This window comes from Vespa mandarinia, chromosome 19 (assembly GCF_050613455.1).
Source record: "Vespa mandarinia isolate Hongniang chromosome 19, ASM5061345v1, whole genome shotgun sequence".
Taxonomy (NCBI): Eukaryota; Metazoa; Arthropoda; class Insecta; order Hymenoptera; family Vespidae; genus Vespa; species Vespa mandarinia.
Window position 1 is genome coordinate 633764 of NC_140828.1, and position 27815 is coordinate 661578.

The 27815-nt window shown below is 31.0% G+C and overlaps 3 protein-coding genes and 3 non-coding genes across 15 annotated transcripts in view; 4 read left to right on the forward strand and 2 right to left on the reverse strand.

Annotated features, from left to right (window-relative positions):
• Positions 1-156: 156 nt before the first annotated feature.
• Positions 157-8010, forward strand: LOC118449793 (uncharacterized). 4 transcript variants are annotated; one of them, XM_085662773.1, is made up of 6 exons: positions 157-393; positions 499-748; positions 1300-1432; positions 1538-1621; positions 1845-2041; positions 7879-8010. In XM_085662773.1, the coding sequence occupies exons 1-5, from the start codon at positions 368-370 to the stop codon at positions 2003-2005; spliced, it is 654 nt and encodes a 217-aa protein (XP_085518899.1). In that variant the 5' UTR covers positions 157-367; the 3' UTR covers positions 2006-2041; positions 7879-8010. The 4 variants fall into 4 exon arrangements, with proteins under 4 accessions (XP_085518899.1, XP_085518898.1, XP_085518901.1 ...); XM_085662772.1 differs by lacking the exon at positions 7879-8010 and adding an exon at positions 5485-5756 and having other exon boundaries at positions 158-393; XM_085662775.1 differs by lacking the exon at positions 7879-8010 and adding an exon at positions 5485-5755 and having other exon boundaries at positions 161-393; positions 485-748.
• On the reverse strand, positions 7802-27108 carry Vmat (Vesicular monoamine transporter). 7 transcript variants are annotated; one of them, XM_035884793.2, is made up of 13 exons: positions 23183-23764; positions 17673-17814; positions 14563-14838; positions 14278-14434; positions 13468-13610; positions 13096-13278; positions 12895-12996; positions 12603-12777; positions 12072-12123; positions 11118-11301; positions 10549-10682; positions 10346-10453; positions 7802-9506 (listed from the first exon to the last, which is right to left on the reverse strand). In XM_035884793.2, exons 2-12 carry the CDS (start codon positions 17785-17787, stop codon positions 10385-10387), a joined length of 1590 nt encoding a protein of 529 aa, XP_035740686.1. In that variant the 5' UTR covers positions 17788-17814; positions 23183-23764; the 3' UTR covers positions 7802-9506; positions 10346-10384. The 7 variants fall into 7 exon arrangements, with proteins under 7 accessions (XP_035740686.1, XP_085518892.1, XP_035740690.1 ...); XM_085662766.1 differs by having other exon boundaries at positions 7802-10138; XM_035884797.2 differs by lacking the exon at positions 23183-23764 and adding an exon at positions 26869-27108 and having other exon boundaries at positions 7802-10453.
• TRNAG-GCC (transfer RNA glycine (anticodon GCC)) lies at positions 10778-10848 on the forward strand. Its single transcript has one exon. It is a non-coding gene; the product is annotated as a tRNA-Gly (tRNA).
• Positions 12256-12328, reverse strand: TRNAK-UUU (transfer RNA lysine (anticodon UUU)). The gene has a single exon. It is a non-coding gene; the product is annotated as a tRNA-Lys (tRNA).
• The window catches only part of Mgat2 (alpha-1,6-mannosyl-glycoprotein 2-beta-N-acetylglucosaminyltransferase), a 59221-nt gene continuing 44113 nt past the window's right edge, over positions 12708-27815 (forward strand). The window contains exon 1 of the mRNA XM_085662764.1: positions 12708-12726. The gene's annotated coding sequence lies outside the window, so the exon portion shown is untranslated. The remainder of the gene's footprint in view (positions 12727-27815) is intronic.
• Positions 15048-15119, forward strand: TRNAA-CGC (transfer RNA alanine (anticodon CGC)). The gene has a single exon. It is a non-coding gene; the product is annotated as a tRNA-Ala (tRNA).

Genomic DNA, 27815 nt, shown 5'->3' on the forward strand with positions numbered 1-27815 from the left:
AATGTGGGTTATATATGCGTTATTAAAAATATTACGTATTATATATCGTTATTATTTATCTTTATCGTTTAAAAATAGAATTATAATTAGAAAATTTGTATAATTTAGATTTAAATCTGCATATATGCATAAGTGACGTATGGTTGAATTGATATTTAATATTTAACAACATTCTAATAAATTATTAGATATAAATGTATTATTATTAAATTTTCTTCATTTTCTTCATCATCTTAATATACGTAGCCAACGAAAATTTATCGACCAAGCTATTTTAATCTTCATAGTTACGAAATTAGGGGTTAGTTTCATCGGCGAGTGTTTTATTTTCTGACACGTTTTATTAACGACACAACTTTAAAACGGCATGGAATCGAAAAATAAAACGTCTAGGTAATATTTATGATTATAAAATTATCACTTGCATATATATATATTTATTTTTTTTTTTTCTTTTTTCAATGGAAAATCTTTAACAACAAAGTAGAACTATTGCAGCTTAAAAAATAAGATAACCTATGACCCGTTGGTCAGAACTAAAACCGGAAAAGAAAGTTATTTGAAATTACTCCGCGATACAAAATTTGACGATGTCGATAAATTAATGCCAAAAGATTTGGAAGATTCTTTAAAAAGGGCAAAAGAAAATCCGACAGAACCTTTCACTTTTTTAACCAAAATTCCGATAGAAGATACGATCGAGGGAAGCGCATTAACGAAAACGAAGAACGAATCAACGGAGATAGACGTAAGCGATTTAAAAAAATAAAAAAAAAAGAAAAAGAAAGAAAAATTCTAAATTTCTGATGTTTCTTGAATTTAAATTTCGCGCGTTATCTGACGTGCACGATGAGTTCGAACATTACATTTCATAAGTCGTTCAAACGATTCAGAATTTAATTCGTCATTTCGATTTCTTAATCGTATCGTTTGACCAATATTTACGACTATCTTGTAATTAATTTTTATCTCGAAAAAACCAATAGAAGGAAATCTAATAATTAGTCGAATTTAAATTACGCGCTTATAACCTTTAAAATGTTACAATCAGTTTGGCGCCTATTTTTTAAATTGTTCGAACGATTATGAATCACGTTGTCATTTTAAATCCATTGTCTTGATTTTTTTTCTTTCTTTTTCTTTTTTCTAATATTCGTATTATCTCGTTGTAATAAAAATTTGAACGAAAGAGATCGATATATTTTATAAAGAGATATTTAAAATTTAATTCAAGGAGAAATAAATTGTTTGGATATTAATTCTTCTTGATCGTATTCGGATTTTCTTTTTTTTTTGCAGATTAAGTTGGCCAACCTGATGAAACGTATAGAATTAAATAAAATTCTGTTAGAAAAAACGAATCAACGCGTGAGGGATATCGATTATCTCGTTAAACGAAGCGAATTGATTTTACCGAAAAATCAGATTTATGGTAAATTTAATTATCATTCGAGAGTACAATTTTCATTTTCTTTCTATCTCTTTATAAGTTTACGCGAAAAGAAGATATAATCTTTTAAACATCGAACACTTACAGACGAGAATATCTACATGAAAATAAAGTCGACCGGTAAAAAGGAATCGACGAAAGTAGAATCGTCAATCGAATATCCAGAAATTGGTAAGGAAAAAAAGAGAAAAAAATAAACGAAGAAAGAAAAAGAAAAAGAACAAAAAAAAGAAAAGAAAGAATTCGATCATTAGGTCATCAATCGAGTGATTGATTCTTTTACGATTTAATCCAAGTTTCGATTAATCTTTTTCATTTTCTTTTCTTTTTTTTTTATTTCTTTTTATTTTTTTTTATATATTTTTTGTTTTGTTTATGATTATTATCTATTTAGAAAAATTTCGTCGTACCATGGACGCGACTAAGGATATGCTGAATTACGTGAAGAAAATTTCTAAAGGTGAAATGACATTCGACGATTTACCTGAGGAACTTCTGAATCGTATAAAATCATCCAAAGAAAGTAATGAAGACATCAAAATCGATCAGTTATAAATTCCTGACGAACTCATTCCTGAGAAACTCATTCTGGTATGTAAATATTTATATATTTATATATAATTAAAAAAAAGAAAAGAGAAATAGAGAGAGAAAAATAATGAGAATGAAATAAATCATTTTTATATCTTTTTATTACATATATTTATTCGTTAAATTACATATTATCATATACACATAGATAATACCATATACATAAATTAGAACAAACCATTGTCATATTATATTATATTATATTATATTGTATTATATATTATATATTCTATATATATATTAACTCTTCTAACATTATATTTTAAGCTTTATATATATATTAATTTTTTTCTATTTCACTAGACGTTAATGTCGGTTTCTTCTCTCTTTATCTCTGAAATTAGCGATCGATCGATATCATTTTAATAAGGATCTTTAAATCTCTCTCTTTTATAAGAAGATACTCTACTCGCACCGACAGAATTGTTAAATCCTTCCCAAATTTTCTCAACCAACCACCCATCCACCCATCCATTTCTTTCCTCCAGTACTCCACACAAACCCTCATCCTTCATCCCTCATCCCTCATCCGTAAAAATATCGCGACTCTCTTATCTATAAAACGTCTTAGACCTGATCCAACGAATTTCTTTGGCGATTTTCAGATTCGATATATATATATATTTTTTTTTTTTATTTATTTTTTTTTTTTTTTATTTTATTGTCTTTGTCTCGGAACGTGTTTTAACGTACATACATATTCTTCCTTTATTTATCGATACAATCGAGTTTTTTGTATTATCTTGTAAGAAGGATTAAAAAATAAACAAAAAAAAAAACAACAAAGAAAGAAACGGTAAAGTTCTCTATATAAGCTTTTAATTCATTCGGATTTTTTTTTTCCTTTTTTGTTCGTTTGTTTATATTTTTTTTTCCTTCTTTCTTTCTTTCTTTTTCGTAATTTTTTACTTCTTCTTCTTCTACTTCTTCTTTCTTTTCATTGCATTTATTTTTTCTTTTTTATTATTTTGTTTCTTTTTTTGGTAATTTTTTATTATTTATTATTATTATTATCATTATCATTATTATCATCAACAACGTTATCCATCATTATCATTATTATCATTATTATTATTAAACGACAATTACACAGGCGTATAAAGTCGGACCCATACACCAGCTGGTTAAATATCTCTACGTTTACAACGATACAAAGATTTTTTTTTTTATTTAAGCATCCTCTTTTTGGTGCCTTTAATTAATGATAAATATTTGAGAAGGTCAAGTGAGAGAGAGAAAACTATATGTATTTGTATATATGTATATATATATATGTATATAATATATAGGGGATATAGAGAAATATCAATCGAGAATATCATTTTACGATTCGACACGATACGTCATTAATTATTTCTTTTCTTTTCTTTTCTTTTCTTTTCTTTTCTTTTCTACTTCTTCCTTCTATGATTTTCCTTTATAAAGTTTCTTTTTTGTCATATTTTTTCTTGTCAAACCACAAAACACGCTACCATACTCCGCGCAAGCATCAATCGCAAATATAAATAATAGGCAACGATTTAAAAAAAAAATCGCCTAATGAAGAAACAAACACGTATCGGCATACAAAGAACTATCTCCTCCATTTTATATAACGCAGGAAGCAGCTTCTCAACGCTTTTTATTTCTTTTTTCTTTCTTTTGTTTATTTTTTTTTTTTTTTTTTTTTTTTTTTTTCATTATTTCTTTTTTATCTTCTTTTATTTATTTTTTATTTTTTATTATTTCGTTCTCTCTTTTTTTTTTTGTTTTGTTCATTGCTTATTGTCTGTTCACAATAGCAGCCAACGACGAGTAACTCGCTAATTATTTTCTTCAAAAAGTTTGCGTTTATATTATTATTATTATTTTTTTTTTATTTTTCTTTTTTTTTTCCTTTTTTTTTTTTGTTCTCCTAATAAATCTTGAATACTTCGACGATACTTTCGATCGTAATTTATTCGATTTCATCTTTTTGATTCGTTTATTCGTCGAGAGGCAGCGTGAAGATGCAAAAGTAAAAAGTTTCAATCATCATCTTCTTCTTCTTAGTTAATAATATAATACGATTAAATTATGATAATAATAACGATAGACACGATTAAATCATGTTAATGATATGATACGATTTAATTATTAAAAAAAAAATATATATATGTATATTAAAATATAAAATAAATTGGTTTCTCGTCAATGATCGAGGAATCTCTTACATCGACGAATCATTTCGTAGAATTTAATTAATTATTAATTATAATTTTTTAATAGATTCAATCAAAAAGTGTTAAATATAGAAATCTTTCTTTATTTCTGATCTTTCTTTCAATTATTCGATTGAAATATTCCAATTCGCAATTATTGTCATATTAACAAAATTAATGAAATTAAATTATTTGATTATAAGGCAATCGTAAAAAAAAAAAAAAAACAAAAATGATAGAAAAGATTCGCCATTGTTAATATCGAAGTTAATGACAACGTCGTAATTTTGTAGTTTTCTTTTTCCTCTTATTTTTCTTTTTTTTTTTTTCTTTATTTTTTCTTCAACGTTAATGCGTCTCCTCATCGTTCATACAACGTGTCAGCTTCATGCTTCTCTCTCGACGTGATTTTTTCCCTTCTATTTTTTTCTTCTTTTTTTTTTTGTTCAGTCATAAATTCATTCGTTTATCTGTTTGTAATTTTTTTATTTTTTTTTATTTTTTATTTATTTCTTTATTTTTTTTAATCGCATTTTGATTGCATCGGCAATTCGATTAATAAGAATCCCGGCTACTTAATGCCGATTCTGACGTTTATCGATTATGTTAAAAGACATTAAACACATACATACACACGATTACTTCTCTCCCTTCCCTTAGAAATCATATCTTTTCTTTTCCCTTTTAATTTCTTCGTTTTTCTTCTTCTTCTTCTTCTTCTTTGTTTCAGATCTTGTTTTTTTTTCTCTTTTTTCTCTTTCATTTCTTCACATATACACACACACTTACACACAGACTCATACATCTCTTTTCCATCGACTATGATCTTTCTTAATCATCGTAAGATTTTTCTTATAAATATTACAAATAAAAATAGAGAGAGAAAGAGAAAGGAAAAGTGAATGAACCGAAAATAATTATATTTATAAATATTATACAGAGTGATATTTTTATTCTACGAAGTTACAAAAACAAATGATAACTTTCGACATTTTTGTTTGTTTGTTTATTTATTCGTTTGTTTGTTTGTTTGTTTGTTTGTTTTCTCTAATTCTCTCTTTCTCTCTCTGTTTTTCTTCAATGATTCTTTACATGTTTTTAATACCTCTATATCTTTATCTCTTTCACTCTTTTTCTCTCTCTCTCTCTCTCTCTCTCTCTCTCTCTATCTCTATCTCTTTATTTCTATTTCATTCTTTTTCTATCCTTTCCTTTCTAATGATAGTTCGTGCGAATAATCTTTCGTTTTGAATGTCTTCTAAGGGATCGAAAAGAAGTTAAGAGAACATCCGACATGAAGGTATCTCAGCGGCGGCAATATTTTCATAATAAATCGTCCATTAAAATACATCTATTATATGTATCATAAATATTTGAAACAGATTATCAATGAAATGCATAATGGTATGTGTATAAGTGTGCATATATATATATATGTAGGTATAATATGTATGTAAGTATATATGTATGTACGTATATATGCAATTATGTACGTATATTTATACAGATTTATTAACGAGGGTAGAATAAAATGCGTCCTCCATTCTATTCCCTCTCCAACTTCTCTCGAACCCTTCAATTTTATTTTTTTTTTTTTTTTATTTTTATTTTTCCTCTACTTTATATGTTCCTTTATCTATCGATCACGTTTTAATCAGCATATATTATCTCGTCTCGTATTACGGATCCATACGTACTTCAACAATTTTTTCTCCCTTTTTTTTCTTCAAAATTTCGAATACTGAAAATCGCCAAACGATCACAACGTAACTATTGATTCGTCTTCTTGATCAGTTCTTGATCCGTTTTATTAAAATTTTACTTCACGTTGATGTAATTTTCTCTATCATTTTAATACTCGCAAATTTAAAACACGCTCTTTGTTTTTCTTCTTTCTTTCTATTTTTTCATCGTTGATCAATACGTGAGTAGTGGTGATGGTGGTGGTGTGGTTGTGCCAATATGGTAATCGTCGATTTGTCGGATTGATAAACAATCAATTGTTTTTGTTGGTTTATAGTTTCGTCTAATAGTTATTGAACAACGGCGAGAGATGACGACGTAGACGTTCGCGAAATTTTTTTCGCGAATTGAATTGACTCGCGTTTCGTACCGGGAGTAGGTGCACAGCAATTAAGCCGCGACCACGTGGATTTCCGAATCCGCAACGGAAGATTGTAGGCAAACTCCAAAATAATTTCTTTTATTATCCGTCATTTATTATCTCTCTTTCTCTCTCTCTTTTTCTCTTTCTTTCTTTCGTTCTCCCGATGTAACAAATTAATATAAATAATGTTTCTCGATTTTTCAAGATTTCCCGACAGTTCTTATCCTTCAGATTCTCTTTTTTCTTTTTCTTTTTTATATTTTATCGAGAAATAAAATCTTTACACGTTCATACGAGAGAGAGAGAGACGAACCATCAGACACGAGCGATCCTTTCCTTCTTTCGAACCTTTTTTTTTCTATTTTTCTTTTTTTCTTTTTTTTTTTCTTTTTAAATATTTTTTCTTTGTCCGTGGGTCTCTTGATTATATTACGACGAAAAGAACGATACATTGACAAGTGTATATATATATATATATATTTTTTTTTTTATAACCCGTTAGATTATTAATAGATAAAGCTGACGTTATGATACATTGCGTTTCTATAGACGCATATGTGTTTTTATTTGTAAATATATATATGTATCTCTTAGCATTTTCATTAAGGAGTGAAACATTATATCATAAATTATTTCTACTCATTTTAATAAGTTAATTAATACGCGATATATATATTTACGGTAGCTTAGGATCTCGGTGCATACTTCATGAGATTTAACGTACGTACTATATCCATTCAAAACTTTATTGAATAACAAATATACGATGGTTAACTTTTTTCTTTGCTTAAAGCTCTTAAATCCAATTCTAACATTTAAATATATATATATATATAGATAAATTTTTTTTTTCACATATCTAATTGCTTCGTTAAGTGTTACGTATATGTGTATATATATATATATACATAAATATATATATATATATATATATATATATATATATACACACACATACGTATATCACTTTATATTTAACGCTCACGTATATAGAGTTCTTTGTTTGAAACATGGGATTATATGTATATATGTATGTGTTCAATATTAATATTCAATATCATTTTTCTTTTTATTTATTTATTTATGTATATACTTTACTTACAGTTCTCTTTTTGTTTTATTATTTATTTTTTTTCTATATTGCTTCTACGAACGTTTTAATTAATATTCATCACGAGATCCCAACGGCACGATTATAATTATATTAATTATTATTGTTAATTCATTCCATCTAAAATTTCCCGTTGCGGATTCACATAACGTTTTTTTTTTTTTTTTTTTTCACGAAATTCGCCAATTTCGCAAACGCCTCGTAATGACCTTCAATTAGATCCAACTTTCAAGGTTTCCCACATGTTCTTTTTTTTTCTAACATTTATTATTCCTCTTCATTTTTATGTTCGAGACTGTAGTTCACAAAATCACATATCGAAATTTCACGAGCTTCCTCGACGTCGAATTTATATGTTTACATTTAAATCAATCATGACGTCGAAGCAAGGTCATTTTTAATTTCAAGGGATTTGTTTTCTTTTTTTTTTTTCTTCTAGAAACAACGATCGTGCGTGCAAAAGTGATCGCTCACATCGAAGAGATCCAACGATCATTCATTTTACGTGGATTTATTTCTTTTTTTTTTTTTTTTATTCTTTCTTTTTCTTTTTGTTTTTCTTATCTTTATATCTTTATCATCGATGTATATATATATGTATATATATGTATATGTATATGTATATTTGTATGTATAAGTATACGTGTTGATACAATATTTATTTATATAAGACTCTCGAAGTTTGGTAAACCGATTTTTATACAGACATACCACCCCCAACCCCCGACGAGGGGAAGACTTCTCGCTCGAGGTATTAAAAATTTTTTCCTTTTTTTTTTTCGTCTCATTCAATTTTATGCCAATTTTGTTACGCATCTATACATACGTGTATGTATTTTTTTTTGTCTCTCTCTCTTTTTTTTTTTTCTTTATCTAATAATCGAAGAACTTCTTCATCGTACCTGATCGCTTTTTTCTTCAATTCGCACGGTTTCCCTGCAGCCATTCAGGGAATCCAAACCAGGTGGTTCCTCTTATTAATGGAAAAAAAATTTTGTCGAGATAATGATAGTAGAGAGGGTAGAACGAATTTTTTCCAATATTTTTTTCTTCCTCTCGAGCGTGACAGAGTTTATCCCGTGGAGGAGGGAGGTGTTCGGGGGCGAGAAGAAAAAAAAAAGAAACGAAAAAAAGTAGAACGAAACGAAACGATACGAAATTAGATTAAAAAACTAATGGAAGATTCGTATTTTGATAACGCGTATTATACTTTTATTTATATCTTTTTTTTTTTCTCCAATTTTTTTTTTTTTTATTTCTTCTACTACTTCTTTCTCTTCTTCTACTCATTTCTCTTTTCTTTTCTTTTTTTTTTTTTTTTTTGCTTTTTTCTTTTTTTCTCTCTAATCCTCATACTCTTCTAACTTATACGATACAACAAATACACCATTACACTTTAGTATTTATATTCTGAATAAATTTTTTCATAAAGTTTTTATCATTGTTATTGATAATTCAAATATATGAACGTTATTTATGTTTTTCGTTATTTTAACATTGATATAATAATACTTCAACGTGTTCGCGAACGCACACACTTATTCTTACACGTTAGGTCAAACGTTATTATATGGTCTTCTTCTCCTTCTTTGTTTATTTATTTATTTATTTATTTATTTATTTATTTATTTATTTATTTATTTATTTATTTTTTCTTCTCTTCTCTTTTGTTGTTATTTTTTCTTTTTTTTGGTTTTTTTCTTCTTTTTTTATTTTCTTTTCTTTTTTTTTTTTAGCTCTCCTTCCTCTTTTCCTAATCATTACGAACTATGAATGAAGAAGCAGTTCACATTGAAATTTATTATTCGCATTTTATAGCTTTCATCAGGTTGCTCTCTATCCTGAGCACGTGTTGAGTAACGCAGGATATAATTGCGATATCTTGTGAGAAAAGTTCTTTTTTTTCTTTCTTTCTTTTTTGTTTTGTTTTTTTTTTTAATTATTTTCTATTAATTTATTTCATTGAATTTTTTTTTATTTGTTGTTTATTTCTTTATTTTTCTTCTTTTCTTTTCCCCCTTATCTTTCTTTCATTCGATCATCACGAACGAGAAAATTTCAAAGTAGCTGGAATAAAGGATGTCCTGTACTTACATTATACAAATTTCTATCTCTACGATATCGATGCTTGAACTCTCTTAACATAATCTTTGAATAATTTCGAATAATGTAATATATTCCCGTCTACGTACGCTGTCACGTGTACTATATATAATAAATATATATATATATGTATATATATGTGTATGTATATATGTGCTGTATATATTTATACGTTTGTATTATACACTTACGCGTATCTAATTTCTATCTATAAATAATAATAATAATAATATATATTATTATCAATAATATACCAAGAGTAGAAGGTGGTTTGGATCAATTCGTGCGCGCGATTAATTCGGAGAGATTAACAAGATCCTCGGGATTTTTCATTTTAAACATTTAATACTATTACGCACATATTGTCTAATTCAATTGTCATATTTGTTTTTTTCTTGTTCTTTTTTTTTTATTTTATTTTTCTTCTTAATTTTTTTTTTTTTTTGTTTTTTTGAATTCTCTCCTTAAACATTATTTACTATCCGTCGAATCGGAATAATAATGTTGAAATAAATCGTCGAGTTAGGACGAACGAATAGGATAAAAGGGAAAGTATTATAGGAAGGTATAATTTTTACTACGTCGTTGTTTGCGAGCTGAATAGATTCATATAAGAAAGAAAAAATAATAATAATAAATAAATAAATAAATAAATACAAACAAAAGGAGGAAGGAGATAAATATGAAGCGAACGAGCGAGAGAGAGAATGAATGAGAGAGAGAGAGAGAGAAAAAGAAAGAAAGAAAGAATGATTATAATAATAATAATAAAACAAAAAGAAAAGAAAAGAGTTTAGATTTACCGTTTTTAAAACGTCACAATTTGCCGATTGATTTGCGATCTATTGATCATCCTCTTCGTTCTGGTACGTTACGTAGCGCACGGATGACTTCTCGCCGATTATCAGCGACTGCAATTAATATAGATATATCATTGATATTGTTATTATTACATAAAAGAAAAAAAAATATATATATATGTATATAAAAATAAAATTGAACGTACCTTCTTCTCCTCTTTCGTCGGCGGCGCTCTGAGGAAATACATTAAAGGTGCGTACATGAAATTCAAAATGGCAATTCCAAAGAGCATCCATTCGAATCCTATAGTGTTAACCAGTGTACCGCTTAATGCGGGTCCTAAAAAAAAAGAAATCAAATTTATTTGTTTTAAAAAATTTAGATAGTATTATATAGAGTTGATCTTAATATTTCGTGAATGGTATATCATCGAAGCATCGGTGGTTCAGTGGTAGAATGCTCGCCTGCCACGCGGGCGGCCCGGGTTCGATTCCCGGCCGATGCATAGTAACTTTTTTTTCTTTTTTTTTTCTTTTTTCTTTTTTTTTTTTTATTTTCATTTTTTTTTATTCATTTAATCGCGTATTATTAATAATACATCTATTCTTTATAATTAATCGTAATTATCATTGAAAGATTTGTTGATTCATTAATAATTATTATAATATTATTGTGAAATATATATAAAATATTTGAAAATATTAGATATTTAATCGTTATAATTATATTTAATTTCTTTTTTTATATTTTATTATTTTATCCATTGATTCTCACCTATGGCAAAGCCCAAACAAAATGCAACGTCACCGATAGCGTAAACACTTCCATAAACAGCAGTATGCCTTATATCTACCAAATATCCTAATTCAGGCATCATTGAACTATCGACCATGCCAATGGCAAATCCTAATCCAGCGTTTGGAATGATTAGATGATCGATACTGCTAGCCAGTGGTATCTAAGAACGATAAATAGATAAACGTTTGATCTTTATCATAAAATATTTTTATTTTTAATATATATTATTAAAATATTTATTAAAATATTTATAAAATATATTGTTTTATATATTATATATATATATAATATATAAAACATTTTATATATATATATATATATATATATATATATATATATAAATATAAAACAATATCCCGTTGGCAACTAAGTAATTGCGGGCTTGGCAACTAAGTGATTGCGGGTTTGGCAACTAAGTAATTGCGGGTTTGGCAACTAAGTGATTGCGGGTTTGGCAACTAAGTGATTGCGGGTTTGGCAACTAAGTGATTGCGGATTCAGACATCCGCAATGACTTAGTTGCCAAACCCGCAACGACTTAGTTGCCAAGCCCGCAATTACTTAGTTGCCAACGGGATATTTTGTTGGCAACTAAGTCGTTGCGGTTTCCATATCCGCAATGACTTAGTTGCCAAGACAATATGGCGTTGGCAACTAAGTGATTGCGGATATAGTCACTGCAATCTATATATATATATATACATATATACATATATACATATATACATATATACATATATACATATATACATATATACATATATACATATATATATACATACATATATATATATATATATATATATATATATAATCCATATATTATTTATATATATTATTTATATATTATTTATATATATATATATGGATTAGAATGAAATCATTTTATATTCTAATTCATGAATTAATAAATTTATATCGTCTACTTACGCACATTAAACAGAGGCCGATTACAATGAGACCGATTAACGACGCTAACCATCTGTAAAATAAATTTACAATATGATATTATTTATAATACATTGCGCATATATATATATATATATATATATATATATGTATATATATTAAAATATGATTAATAATAAAGCAAAAGAAAAGAAAAAAAAATTATCGCCCGAACAGGGACTCGAACCCTGGACCCTCAGATTAAAAGTCTGATGCTCTACCGACTGAGCTATCCAGGCGATTGATATATGGGTAGCTTTTAATATTGGTTTTGTCAATATACTCAACATAAGTAATACAATAATTATTAAAATAAATATATATATATGCATAAAACTTTTAATTAAATATCAAAATGAAAGAAAAAATATATATATATGTATATAAATATATTGCTTTATAAATTAATATATAATATAGTATACGTAATAATACAAAAAAAAAAAAAATTATTTTTACATAGGTTCAACTGGAGAATATTTGTGTTGGCGAATATGAATTAATGATTCTTACCTGCCCATCCTGTGACCAAGAGGACCAAATAGATTAGTTCCAATTAAATAACTAATGCTAGCTGGTAAAAATGTCGCCCCTTGCTTCCAACGACTGGCACCCATCGTATCCATCATCCATATAGGTAAGCTTGGTTCTAACATAGCGATTCCCATATTTGCGAATGTTATTGCACCTGAAATTGATTTATTTAAACTTCTAATACAAAATTTTTTATAATCGTCAAGAATAATAAAAAACGAAAAGAAAAAAAAATGTATATATATATATATATATATATATATATACATACCAGCAGCTAAAATAATATATGGATCAGTAACCAATGATTTCAAAGATGGTGGTTCAGCTTCTGTGTACACTACAGATGGTTGAAGCATCAAAAGTTGTAACACTGAAAGGATCAAATTCGATTTACATGAAAATTATTTATTTATTTATTTTTATTAATTTTTAATAATTTAAAAAATATTATTATTATTTATCTACTTACGTCCATCGCCAAGAGCCAATGCCGAAAGTACTAAAAATGGTGCGGACTTTCCAACAAATTCATACATAACTCCACCGAATGGTGGTCCAATTAAAACACCAAGAGCAAGTCCACCGAGTGCTATACCCATCGCATTTCCACGTTCCTTATCATCCTGATATCTCTCCGCCAACATGCCCATACCTTTTTTTTTAAGTATGGAGAGAGAGAGAGAGAGAGAGGAGGAAAGAACGTTTATTTATTAATTTTTTTTTAAGAATTTTTATACAGAAATGTTCTAATCTCTTCGATAAGTAAATATATACGAGAGTTATCTCTGTTAGATGGTAAAGAAAAGAATATAAGTAAAAAAATTTTAATTAGTTATCATACCTGACACACTTGAACACGAGGAACCAATACCCTGTAGTGCACGTGCCAAAAATAATATCCCATAACTTCGACCAAATGCAAATATCAATGTCGATATGAACATAATAATGAATCCAGTGAACATTGGTATACTGTAGCCTATTCTAAAATTCCAAGAAAAAGATTCATCTTATTGTAATTTTCATTTTATATTAATTGATAAGGCACACAAGCATACACACACAAATTAAATTTAATTAGGGTGGAGGAAAAATTTTTATATGATTTTACGAACTCTTTTTTCTACAGATTTTTGCAAATCAAATTCAATTTTTTCATTGATCAGATATAATTTTTTCTACGAAATTTTTTGTTTTGTTTTTTTTTCCTTATATATATAGAAAAGCACTTTTGTAATGAATAACAGAAACAAATGTAATTCGCTGTGAAACTTGTAATTGAAGATCGAAAAAGAAAAAAAAAAAAATTAAAGAAAAGAAAAAAACTGTAGATGTAGATTTTCATTAGATAGATCGTTGATATTATAATTTTGTAAGGTGTACTTTGAAATATTAATTTCGAGCGCATTTCTTTTTCTTTTTTTTCTCGTTACTTTTCTTTTTTTTTTTTCTTCTTTTTTTAATCTCGAGAGATTATCGAGAGACCGACGATCCGAGGGATGAATTTTTGTAAAGAAAAAAGAAAAATTTCACGAAGCAATGAATTTGTTTTGCAAAACCTTATTGTGAATGAAAAAAAGAAAACAAAAAGAGAAGGAAAGAAATTTTTAAAGTCCAAAAAAATTCGTACTAGATTTCAAAGAATATTTACCTATGAGTAAGAGGTCCAACAACAGGATTAGCAAGCAATTGTACGAATGCTTTCGATGCAAACATCATCCCCACGGCCACTGTTTCTTCCAACAATTCTTTATGCCTTTGTTCCTTTTCTTTTTGTTCGATCGTCGTCGAGTTTATCGTTGTCGATTCTAAATCAATACGAATCGATCGTAAAAAAAAAATATATATATATTTTTTTAAATTTTATTTTCCTTTAAAATCGATCAATATGTATTACTTGCATCATCATTTATCGTATAAAGTTATAACGAATCACCTGCCAATTCCTGGGACATTGTTGTAATAGAAAGAAATTCCAATGGAGAATTATTATTATTATTATTGGATATATTAAGGGGACAAGGGCATCTCGGTGTTGTTGACGGTGTTGACATCGGCGAGGTTGTAGTCGTAGTAGTTGTAATAGTCGTTGTCGGAGTAGTAGTTGTAGTCGTTGTAATCCCTGATCTATGATTAACGTTTCCATCAAGATGCTCGCTTAGAGTTGCGTTAGGGTGTTTTATGTCGTAGAGAAATTCCGGAATAATTGGAACTATGCAGAACATTAAGAAATATTATATATATATTAAATGTTGTTAACATTTTTATTTATTTATTTATTTTATATATATATATTGTATCGTACATAAAAAAATGATCACGCATTTATGCATGCATGTGCGTATACACACACAAATAAATATAGGGATGAACAATAACATTTCGTTTATAAAATTCATACGAGTTAACATCGATAAGATTGGGGGTGTAACTCAGTGGTAGAGTGTCTGCTTCGCATGCTGAAAGTCCTGGGTTCAAATCCCAGCACCTCCAAAAAGGGTTGTTAAATATAAAACCAATCTTTTTTTTATTCCTTTTTCTTTCTTTTTTTTTTTCTTTTTTGTTTTATCCAACCTGAGCGATCAGATATTCATCCAGAGACGATATTTTATCGATGCTTATGTATAAACGAACGTCAGTAATGCGTTGGTGTTATCGTTTACGATAATATCCGATCGATTTTATTAGCTCACTGACGTTGAATGGCGTTGAATTTACAAATAAGCATACCGGCAACAGGTGGATTCCTGTTCTCAACGAGAAATATTCATTGATTCGTGTATGATACGATAGTTAAAGTTCGTACCACGTAGCAAATCCACCTCCTACATCTTGTCTCACCCTCGTCCACCCTCTCGATCTCTCTACTACCATCATCAACGTTACACTATCCCCCATTGACGTCGTTAAACAAATCGGTCCTATCGAAGTTTCCTCACGAATCCTTTCTTTGCCAGACAACGACGACATTTGGGTTTGGGTTTGAGTTTGGGTTTCACCATCACCGTCCGAGGATTCTCGTCGAGCTACATAAATGCATGAGCACTTATTCGGATTGGTGGTAGCATAATAATGCACAAGGAAAACCTACACCGTCCCTCCACACTCTCCATACGTTTACCCGACGTATCCCTGATACTCCTTCGCACTAGAATGAAGTGTTCTTTGAATTATACATGACAGTCAAAAGGGAAAACGTTCGTGATTTAGTCGAGTGGGAAAGTTTAAAAGCCGGAAAATTGCGTGACCATTTCTCGACTTAAGGGAGGGATCGACCGTCAAGAGCTAAGATACGATTTTTCCAACCCCCATCCCATACCCGTTCCACCCCGATTTAACCCCCACCCACCTCTGTCACCTTTCACGATTTCGATATACGACCGTGTACAAGTTGTATCTTAGAAATTATATGAATAACCCGCTTAAGAGAGAAAAGAAAACAAATTTTACGAGAAAATTAATCCGCACGTGATCTCGTGTAAGTAGTATATTGACAATTGTATGAGTGTTTCTGTCTACACACTCTCTTAAAAAAAAAAAAAGAAAAATAAGTAAATAAATAAAAAAGATAAGAGCACAAGAAAATTAATCACGATCGGTACTATCCGTGCGTGTATAGCTTCGTGTACTTAATGATTTCGTGTACGTAATTTTTTTAGATTATTAAATTCATTCAGAAAATCTAGTCGATGATCTGTTCGACTAACGTGTGTATCTTCTTTTTTTTTTATTTTTCTTTTTTCTCTTGTCGTTCACGTCTCGTTCACACCAAGAGAGAACAATTTAATCGCGCGTTCGTCGTTGAAATTTTTGTTGGGGGAAAAGAAAGAAAGAAGAAGAATAAAAAAAAAAAAATGAAAAAAAGAAGAAGAAGAAAAAAAAGAAAAGCGGAGTTGCGCTTAGACGGCCCCCCCTAGGGATATTGTTTTCCGTCTCGAGGATCAGACCCTAATCTCGTCAAGACCTTCTTCAGACCCGTCTACTTTCAGGCTTTCACCGAGGATTCCGATTCCTCGAGCCGATATTACCTTCGACTTATGTCCCCGTGATACGATTTCCAATTTCCTCCCCCTCTCTACGAACCCAACTCCCACTCCGACCTCACCACCCTCACCCACTTATCCACTCACCTTAGCTCAATCCTGTACTCTTTTACTCACCGTCATGGATTTGTCATCGACGAAGGGAACGTCCCTATTAATTTTTTCTATTTTGTACTTAACAAGATTGTCCTGTTATATACATACATAAATATATATATATATATATATATATATATATATTTTTTTTTTTTTATGTACAATTATTTTAGCAAACTTGTAGAAAATTATTTAATTGTGGAAATTTATAATTGGCATTGTAATACCGTCATATTTCTAATATCAAACTTATTTTTTAGTATTATTATCCTTTCATGTTCTTCGTACGAAGGGGAGTCGTTGAGAGAGCAAAAAAAAAAAAAAGAAAGAAAAAAAAGAAAAAATAAGAAAAGAGAAAGAAAAAAAATCGATTCGACATTTACATCGGTCTAGGTGTAATTGACTCTTGTAATACTCGTCGGTCGTTACTTTGCACACGGTATAGCTTTTCGTTTCTTTCGAAATCTCGTCGTAGTAGACGATACCACCCAACGTTCTCACTTTTATCAAAGCAGCGGTTGTGTAATCGGCCATAAAGATACACACGAAAGGAGTTCACGCCGCTCGTTAAAACTTCGTCGAAGGTTTCTGAAGGTTAGATAACGGATTCGAAATAAACGATAGTAGATGAAAGAAAGTTTTCGTTTCTTTAATCTTTGCGAAGTAAAATAAAATGTGTATACATATATATATATATTTCTTTTTTTTTAATTAAATTCAATGAGATGAGACATATGTTGTTAACTTTTTTTTTTTATCTAAATTTATGTTAAGATACTGATCAAACAATTGCACTTATCTATAAAATTAATTATTCTATCTTATACTCTCTTGAGTGTGGCTCATCAGACATATATATATATATATATATACATAATTTTCGTATAATTTTTAATAAATTACTCACCGACCGTTGTTAAAAGCATGTTGTCGAGTAGCAAAGCGATGGCAACTATCACGAGGACAAGCCTTCGTGATTCTCGACATCGCTGGAGCCAAGCACTCCATTCTGCGGTTCCCATTCTCTTCTTCTATATCTTTAATCCGATCTATATGAAGAAACAAAAAATAGATCATAATAAATGATTTCTATCGTCTTATTGTTCTCGATCGATCCAATTTAAAATAAAGAATTTTAAATCTTCATCTTCTTTTCTCTTTCTCTCTCTCTCTCTGTCTTTCTATTTCTAATCGAAAAAAAAGGAATAAAATCGATCAATAATATTAATTCAAAATATTTCTTGATTTTTGAATAATTAAGAAATCGTGTTGATGACACGTTATATACTCGATTGCTCCTATCAGTAATGAATACTCGTGTAAAATAAAAAAAAATATATATATATATATAAAAGTGTTCTAGTTCGTGTCCGTAATAAAGGAACCCGCAAATTGGTTGTATTGTATTAAACACTTGGCCATTTATTTCACGCATTCATTCGCCGTGAATATTTCGATCTAGTTTTGAAAGTGCGCTCTAGGTATGCAGTGCTCGAAGGCGCTTAAATGCGCTCTAAAGCGTTCGCTCGCGCAAGCTTTTAATTAAATACTACGTTAGGTCCATTCGTTGGGATTCTTCAAGACACATACTGTTCACACAACGACGTTACCACTTTTACCTCGTCTCTATCTTCAAACTACCCTTCTCTTATCCTTACCCTCATTCTTATCCTCATCTACGTCCTCAACCCTCACCTTTAACCCCCGCGCGGTACTACGTGTCCCTTAACTTTTACTTCGTTTTACTTCGATTTTCTTCGTTTATCTCTCTTCTCAAATTTTCATTATTGGACGAATCTTATTTTATTTCGATTTCATTTGTCATCTTTGTTTTTATCTCGTTTTTATATCATTCTCCTTCGAATATCGAGTTGCTTTTTCTTTTTTTTATTTTCTTTTTAAATCTTTCTTTCTTTTTTTAAATTGACGAAATAGTTCTTCGACGAACGATCGAAACTTTCTCGTCGTCTCAATGACGATCATTTTTATTTTACTATATATATATATATATGTGTGTATATGTATGTATGTAGTTAAGTGAAAACGATGTGTTCGTTCGAGCGTAAATTCTTAGCCACTCGCGAACCGATTTTCTACCACTTACGAGTCCCTGATCGTCACGTCTATTCGTGACAATTTTATCGCGAGTACTCTCTCTACCTCTCTTTTTCTCTCTCTCTCTCTCTCACTCTCTTACTCTCTATCTATCTATCTTTTTCTTTAAGTATCCCAACATTTTCTGTGAAAATTTTACGCTCCGTTATTCTTATCAAAGAAAAAATAGTTAAAAAAGTAAAAAAAGAAGAAGAAAAAAAATTCAACGCCCTCCTACGATGAAAATTTCACATCGCTCTTTCTTTCATAACACTAATAATATTAATAATAACAATAATAATAATAATATTAATAATAACAATAATAATAATAATAATAATAATAATAATAATAATAATGATAATAATAATAATAATAATAATAACTGTATCACGATAGGCAGTCACCTAATTCCCATTCATTTAACAAAACACAATTAACCGTATCAATTACGTGCTTTTAACGGCACTTCCTGTGTTACCCCCGATGAGCTCTACCCTTGTACCGTTTCGTTTCTGCACTTCACACCCTCGCCACTTCTCTTTATACGTAATAACTAAGTTACCTGATGCTTTTAAGCCACCTAATTTTCACGCTCGCTTCGATGAAAAGGCTAGCTTTAATGGCAGTTATGATTCACCCTCTTTCTCTCTATCTATCTATCTTTCTCTCTCTCTCTCTCTTTCTGTCTGTCTTATTGATACGTACACACTTACTTTAAAATCTAAAATCATTGAGAACTATTATACTATCGTCCCAATTTATATATAAATGTTTTTTTTTATTACTTTAATTAAAAAAAAAAATTTGCCTTCGACTTAGTACGAATATCGAGACGAATTTGAAAAAATATTTATCTCGAAATTAATAGATAATAAACTTTTTACTCTCACGAGACTAAATATTGTCATCTTGATAGATACAATCATATAGCGAGAATTAATGTACGACGTTCTACACGCACACACACACACATATATATATATATATATATATATATATATATATATATATATATATATAAAACCGTACTTTATTAGGTATGCTTACGTATAGTCGATGATTCATAAGTATAAAATGGAAATAATAGTAGAAAGAGAGGGTTGCTAAGTTAGAGATGGAGAAATGGAAGGGAAGCAATCAGCATTTTTCTTGAAAGGCAACTCCCATGGGGGGTTGAAGTATTATTCTCAGAAAAGAGTGGCTCTTGTCTTGCCACTTACAAGCTCCGATGCCTTCCTTCTATCAGAACATTTTCACCCTCTCCCCCTGCTCTCTTTCTCTTTTTCTTGTTCTCTCTCTCTCTCTCTCTCTCTTGCACTTACCCTCATTCTTATCTTCTCGGTAATTACGACGAAGAATGACCATGCGCCAGTCTGTTTGTACGAGGTTTTTCTACTTTCTCCCTATTAGATAGGGTGGACACTTATCGTTAAACGTTACCAAAGTATCCGTCAAGAACCCCTGTCCTTCTAACCCTTTTTTTTTGTTCCTCTCCACGAATTTCATTTCGTTTCATTTCATTTGTCAATCTTTGTTACGCCCGTTTATACTGACGTGTTGTTATATTAATTCCTTAGTTTTCCCGTATAGTATTGAAATACTAGGGATAAAAAAAGAAAAGGAAAAAAAAAAGAAAAAAAAGAAAAAACTGCCCCTATCATCATGCTATTATTTATTCCGAATAAAAAATAAATTCAGCTTTGTTCGAACATGCAAACGCACACACATACACATACATACATGTTCTTGCTTTTATAAGTAAAACTAAACTAAATCTATGATATGTAGTATTTAAAAGAAATATGAATTAATCGATCATTGATTTTCATTCGTCGAATTTTAAACATCTATGGATATTATATTTCTTTTATAATATGTATATATATATATATATATTTTTTTTTTCTTTCTTTCTTTCTTTTTATAATACACTCGCAATCATCAAAATCCACTCGTAGCTTTATAAAAGATTTTAATTGTTGAAACGTCATCGAATTGAAAATTATTCACATAAACATTTTCGAAGGACGAAAAGAGAGTGCAAGAGAGAGAGAGAGAGAGAGAGAGAGAGAGAGAGAGAGAGAGAGAAAGGGAATGTGAAAGCTGCATTGGCAGAGTCGAGAGGGATGTTGACGCGTTCTAGGGGTTCATTGAAAGGGTTCGACAGGATTTTGCAATTGACAAGCTCGCTTGGTTGCCCGTTGATGGAGTGGGCCCCCCTTGATTGCAAGCCGACTCATTCGACCTCGTTATCTATCCACTACGTTTGCACCTTTCTCCTTTCGTTCGTTTGTTTTTCTTTTTTCTTTTTCCCCCCATTTCTTTTTTGCTTCCATTATTTTTTGTTTGTTTGTTTGTTTTTCTTTCTTTCTTTTTTTTCCTCTCTCCCATATCTCTCGCGTGCACACGCACACGAATACTTTTTTCCTCGTTGTTTTCTGCTTCTTTTTTGTTTGTTTGTTTGTTTTTTGTTCTTTTAATTTTATACAATCCCCTACCTCTCTGTAGGTGGGTGGGAGGAAAAGGTGGACGAAAGAGAAAGAGAAAGAGAAAGAGAGAGAGAGAGAGAGAGAGAGAGAGAGAGAGGGAAGGGGACCGACGAGGTAGTTGATAATATGAAAGAGAAAAAGGGAGAATAGAAAGGGGGGACGGTGAGGGGAGGGAGAGGGTAACGTTGATGCAAGTCCGCTAATAGAAAAATCTTGTCGACCGAGTTGAGGTCAGCGAATTTATTGTAAAACGTGACTATCAACCCTTCTCTCGGGCATGCTTTAAAAGGGAGTCCGAGCTCTCGAAAAAGAGAAAAAAAAAGATTTGAAAGCAAGTCACCGAAAATGAGAAATCTTTTTTGATTCTTTTTTTTTCTTTTTTTTTTCAAATATATATATATATATATATATATGGGGGTAGTACACAGTAATTGGGGGCTGGATGGGGGAGGGATGGAATGGGCTGGGACCGATATTACGATATTTCACAAGTATGAACGTGTACGATCGAGGAATATAAAGTCGTTTGAGTTTTAATATAGAATTCGGATAGTTCGGTGCTAACAAAAAAAAAAAAAAAAAAAAAAAAAGAAGAAGAAAAGAAAGAAAAGAGATTATAATTTAGAGACGAACGTCGAGTAATAATCCTTTGACAAAGAGAAAAAAAAATCGTTTAATCTATTCACCGACCAGCATGTATTACCGAAGTTACGATTCTTGCTGAGTTAAATTAATGTATCCCAGTTAAAGATATTAACTAGTGTTATCATGTCTGAACAATTTCTCACTGTACTGTACTCTACTATACTGTGATATCACGTATAACTCAGTTTTGTCGAATGAATTGGATTTAATCAGACCAGTTCTGACAGAGTAACTTAATCCTTTGTAGTTGAATGTCGCCGTACAAGTGGCACATCACATTTCTATTCACTAGATCTATTCTCTAGGTCGCAAAAGCGCCAAAAAATTAATTTCCTTATCTATACCATTGTTAATTGTTTTCTTTTCTTTTTCTTGATTTTTTTTTTTTTTTTTTTTTTTTTTAATTTTGTCAATACTTTGTTGTGATTTAATAGAAATGATTTTTTTGCTCCCTTTCGACTGCAAAGGATTAAACTTTTGATCACGGATTACGTGTAAGTTTCAGGGAACAATATGCTATAGCGAAATATGATAAATCCTATGATCATTGTCCACAACGAAGAATCAATCGTTTGAATTTGAGAAAAAAAAACAGAAAAGGAGAAAAGAGAGAGAAAAAGAGCAAAACTTAATGAGACGGAAATTAGAAAATTACGAAGGAGAATTAAAAGAGAAAAATATATAAGGGATGAGGAATAAGTGTAGTAGCAGTTTAAAAGAGCAAACTGTTGCTTCGTGGTTCAACAAGTAGATCGAGTCCTATCGTTGTCTATTATCGATTATCTTTTTGTCTATTAACGCGAAACTAAAAGAAGGGACTTATGGAGAAAAATGATTGTTCTTGTTCTTTCGTTCTTCCTTCATTCTTCTTCTTCATTAATCTTTCATAAACCCAATCGAAATGAAAAAAAAAAAAAATAAATAAATAAATAAAATAAAAATAAAAATAAAAATAAAAAAGAATCCAATTTCTTAATCGCGAACCCCCTGAAACCGGTGGTAGGTGAGAATGAGTGGGGGTTGGGAGTGGGAGGAAATTATCTCCTGTTTGTATTATCAAGCCTGATCGTGCGAGTAATACGAGCAACCCTTTTTTTTCTTTATTCTTTTTTTTTTTTCCTCCATCACAAGCTACTTTGTCTTTACGTTTCATAAGGTTTTCCGAGCAATTGCTTTGCTAACTTACGGCCTTAACTACGGTGATATATTATATCAACCAAACCTCCCTCTTCCACCTTCTCCTCCACCTTCTCCTTCTCCTTCTCCTCTTACCCCCGATCCCTCGTTGAAAAGAACACGCACAATTTCCGCACACACCTACTGAATCTTGAGATCAGCTTCGTAGAAACTCGAAAGTCACATTTATATTTCTTATTATAAACGATTCGAAAAGTTTTGCACCTTCTTTAAGATGATTATTACTAATTCGGCAAAAATATATATATATGTAGGCAAAAATTGGATAGTTTTAATCGATGATGATAGAAAAAATTTGTCGACGATCTCTCATGGGTAATGATTTTCGATGATAGATCGATGATCGATGAAAGATTGTACACGCGTATATACACACACACGCGCACAAACACGCACAGACACAAGCACGACTGATACAAACGACGACGAGAAGGACGAAATAAATAAATAAATAAATATTTCTTATAACGATATGAACACTTCGATCATAAATATATCTCGTAAACTATAACCATTGTAACTATCGATAACCATACTTTTGCAATCTATTTATTATATATATATATAGAATGAATAATAATAAGAAAGAAATCACTTTTATAATATTTTATCTCTATGCTATTACATCCATACGATGTTCTTACAAGTGTCACACGAAATAAAACTCTCACGTAAGCAGACGATTGACAGAAAGAGATAGAAAGAGACAGAAAGAGAGAGAGAGAAACAGAACGATTAGATCGCGCAGATGGTCCGACGTTTACTGTTTTTTCGTTTTGAATATCGCCAGATGTTTGTCATCATCAATAATCCAATGGGTGTGACAGAATAAAAGGAAAATAAAATATAATATAACGTAAGTACGTGCGTGATGCATGTGCACCTTCTGTGTACGAATATATGTGTGTGTGTGTGTGTGTGTGTATGTATGTATATATATATATGTGTGTGTTTGTGCGTGCGTGTGACGTTATAATTGCATGACAAGACAACCTATTCGAGACGACTATCGCGGAATCATATCCGATTAAGGAATTAAAAAAATATTAAAGAAAAAAAGAAAAAAAGAAGAGAAAAAGAAAAAAAGGAAATCCTTCGAATCTTGTTTTCCAATTCGTTCCGAAATCATTTTCGTGAAATCTTCAAAATGAAAATTTAAAAGGAACGATATTATCATCTCTTATATCTCAATTCGTTTCTATTTCTTGGTTAAATCGTGAACGACTGAATCGCGTCCCTGAATATCCAGCCGGTATCCTGAAAAATCCTTCGATGCGAAATACGAGAGGGGGAAAAAAGGAAAGGAGATAGGAACAGAAATAGGAGAGAGAGAGAGAGAGAGAGAGAGAGAGAGAGAGAGAGAGGGAGAAAGAGGAAATGTAAATGTAAATGGGAACAGGCGTGATAGTTGGACAAAAGGATTGGAAGGGAATGAGAAGGAAAGAAAGAGAAAGAGTGAGAGTGAAAGAGAGAGAGAGAGAAAGAGAGGATGACACACACATGTACACGAAGAAAGAAAGAAATAAAAAGAGAGAGAGAAAGAGAGAGAGGGAGAGAGAGAGATACGAAAGAAAATTACACTTTACGATTCGATAAGAGTCAAATAAATAAATTTATAACCGTGACATTTACTATACCTATTTCTCGTCGACGTTCTAGTGATTTACGAGTTCGAAATAATGTACTTTATCTTCCAACAACAACGACGACGACAGCAACTACACGATAACAAAAGAAACAAAAAAAAAAAAAGAAAAAAGAAAGAAAAAGAGAGAGAGAGGGAGAGAGAGAAGAGAAAAAAAATTTTTCAAAAAAAGAAAAAGAAGAAGAAAAAAATCAAAAAGATTCGAAAAGATCATTGTTCGCGTGGCAATCTCAGGAGGTGTGGTAGAGTATGGGCCGTGACAACCATCTCAGTTACAGGGTCCTTGACGAGCAAGTAATCGTATTATTCTCGGTAATTGCGACACTGCCTGTTCTTCACCATTGCGCCCAGAACTCCCGGGGTCGTGCAAAGTACCCCGGGTTGGGTCAGGTTTATGCAGATTGCTTTATAACTTTGTTACCGATCACTCTATTAACCTTAGGAGACCCTTCAACTGTTAGATAGATAGTATCGCGTCGAATGATTTTGTCGAAGCTATGAAAGAAGAAGGGAATAGGTGATAAAGAGAAAGATGACGGTGACTGTTGCTCCTGTTGCTTGTTGTAGGTAGGTAGGTAGGTAGATAGGCAGATGGACAGATGGACAGATGATTGGTGGAAGGGAATCTCTGATAAGAAGCAATTGGATCGGACGATCGTTCTCGTTTTTTTTATGTTAAAGTTTCATTCAAATATCGTACGAACATTCTTTTTATTTTTTCCCATGCCCGATAGCAACTTTTCTCTATCTTTCGCTTTCTTCTTTTCGATTTTCTTTTTTTCTGTTTTCTTTTCTTTTTTTTTTTTTTTTTTTTTTTTTTTGATGATGGAAGGGATCGGAGAAGGACAGTAAGAGGGATCACGTCCTTTTTGCTTTTTACCTTTTACCTTTTTTACTTTCGACATTTTATTATGAACGATCAGATTTAATTGAACGATTATAAGGTGATTACCTTATTAAATCTTCACGCTTAATAAATTCTTTTCGTATTTAATTTTCAATATTAACGATACGTATTCCAGTTATGAAATTTTTCCCGATGTGACTCAAATATAGATTCGTTTAACGACAATGTCCTATTGTTAAATGAAGAAGGAAAGAGGACACTCGAGGATAAAAGCGTGGCTATGACACGTGGAAATGAGAACGGGGCGAGAGGGTACGGTTGAGCGGGGGTAGGAGAAAAGAGAAAGGGGGTTCAGGAAGAATAGGAGAAGGAGGAGAAGAAGGAGGATCACGACGTATGGGACGATCAGGAAATACCGTATTAAGGTAAGATAAAGAGGGACTTTAAGCTTCGTCGGGAAGTGGACGAATTGTTCCCGCAGGATATACATGTGTGTGTGTATGTGCGTGGATATGTGTGTTTGGTTCGAATACACAGGTTCGAATGAAAGTGCATGAAATGCGCACCTGACGCCCTTCTCGCCCCCTCCCCCGCAAAGTGTAATTGAAATTCTCAGGTTTGAAACGAAAGGTATCACAAAGAGACAACCATTTAAATGTTCAATAATGTAATAAATCTATGGTCTCGATCGTGAATCTTTAAGAAATCTATCAAAAAAATTAATAAGTATTAATGAACGTAGCTAATTTTAAAGATCCGTTCAATCCTTACTTTTTCTTTATCTTTTTCATTATTTTCTTCTTCTATTTTCTCTTTGCCCTTTTCTTTTTTTTTTTTGCTTTCTCTTTTTTCTTTACTTCCCTTCTTCTTCGTCGTATTAAATTAAACTAGTAATCACTCGAATCACTTGCTTCGACGCAATGGTAAAAAAGAAAAAAAGAAAAGCGAGATCCAAACGATTTCTCCAATTTTCTTTTCTAAACAACAAATCATTCGAATGTCAAATGAAAAAAAAAAAAAAAAGAAGAAGAAGAAGAAAAAAAGCTATCGTTTGACAAAAATATCGTTTGAAAGGGACGATAAAATAAAATCGAGTGTGTCGTAAGAAAAGGAAAAAAAAAAAAGAGCAAAAGACAAAAAAAGAAAGACAAAAAACAAAAAATTATAGAAAGATCGTACTCACTTGAATGATTAAGAAGAAAAGTCGTTCGTTTCCCGTTTCTTCCGTTCCTTAGTTATGTTAGTGTGCGTCTTTTATATACGTGCTAATCTAGGATTAACCAAGAACGTAGTTGAAACTGTCTTGTTCTTGTATTTGCGGTGCTCCCAGATGGAAACCCCACAGTCGATTGATAGCGATAAGAGCGATAAGGGTGCATCTCACCCCGTTGTAACCGGCTCAGGGCCGTCGCTCTGCCCGCCGTCGTCTGCGTCTCTCTGCGTCTGCTTCTTCGGCTTTTCCTCTTCTCGATCCTACCGGAAGGAAGGAGGAAGAGTCGCGCGCGTCAAAGAGATCACTTTGGCGCATGCACAAACCCGAGAACCCACGACGAACCCTTCATCCCTCCTCCTTTCTACTCTTTCTCCTACTCCTATTTCTCCTACTACTTCTACTCGTAACCCCTCATCACCCCTTCACCCCATCATATACCCGCCAACCTCACTATTTTCAACTCGTCCAACCACCATTGGACTCGCAATACCACCCTATACTCTCCTATTACTGGCTTATTTCAGTTTATATATATATATGTATATATATATATACTATATGAGAATATATATAAATATATATATATATATTTTCATTCTATGATTATTTTATGATTATTTAAAGATTTATTATTTGTCAAATAATAATATCGAGTAATCGTTTATTTTAATCGTAGTCGTGCCTGTGGGATGTAAGACACTGTAATATTATCATTGAATAATTAACAGATTTTATGTAATTAATAGAATTAATAGATTTTGTTAATCAATTTCATCATATCGTCTTCGACGTTTATTAACGAAAGATTAAAATTCTAACGTTCTATCGTCATTTCGAAGAATCGAGAGCATATATATATATATATATGTATGTATATAGCATATAAAGGGGAATGTAATGCAGCGACCAACGGGAAT

Coding starts and splice junctions, on each gene's coding strand:
- Vmat (XM_035884797.2), bottom strand. CDS start 17,787: ATGGGAACCGCAGAATGGAGTGCTTGGCTCCAGCGATGTCGAGAATCA. Junction 13,611..14,277: donor GTTGGACCTCTTACTCATAG/GTAAATATTCTT, acceptor TTGGAATTTTAG/AATAGGCTACAGTATACCAA. Junction 10,454..10,548: donor CGACGAAAGAGGAGAAGAAG/GTACGTTCAATT, acceptor TATTAATTGCAG/TCGCTGATAATCGGCGAGAA.
- LOC118449793 (XM_085662773.1), top strand. CDS start 368: ATGGAATCGAAAAATAAAACGTCTAG. Junction 1,433..1,537: donor ACCGAAAAATCAGATTTATG/GTAAATTTAATT, acceptor GAACACTTACAG/ACGAGAATATCTACATGAAA. Junction 1,622..1,844: donor AATCGAATATCCAGAAATTG/GTAAGGAAAAAA, acceptor TTATCTATTTAG/AAAAATTTCGTCGTACCATG.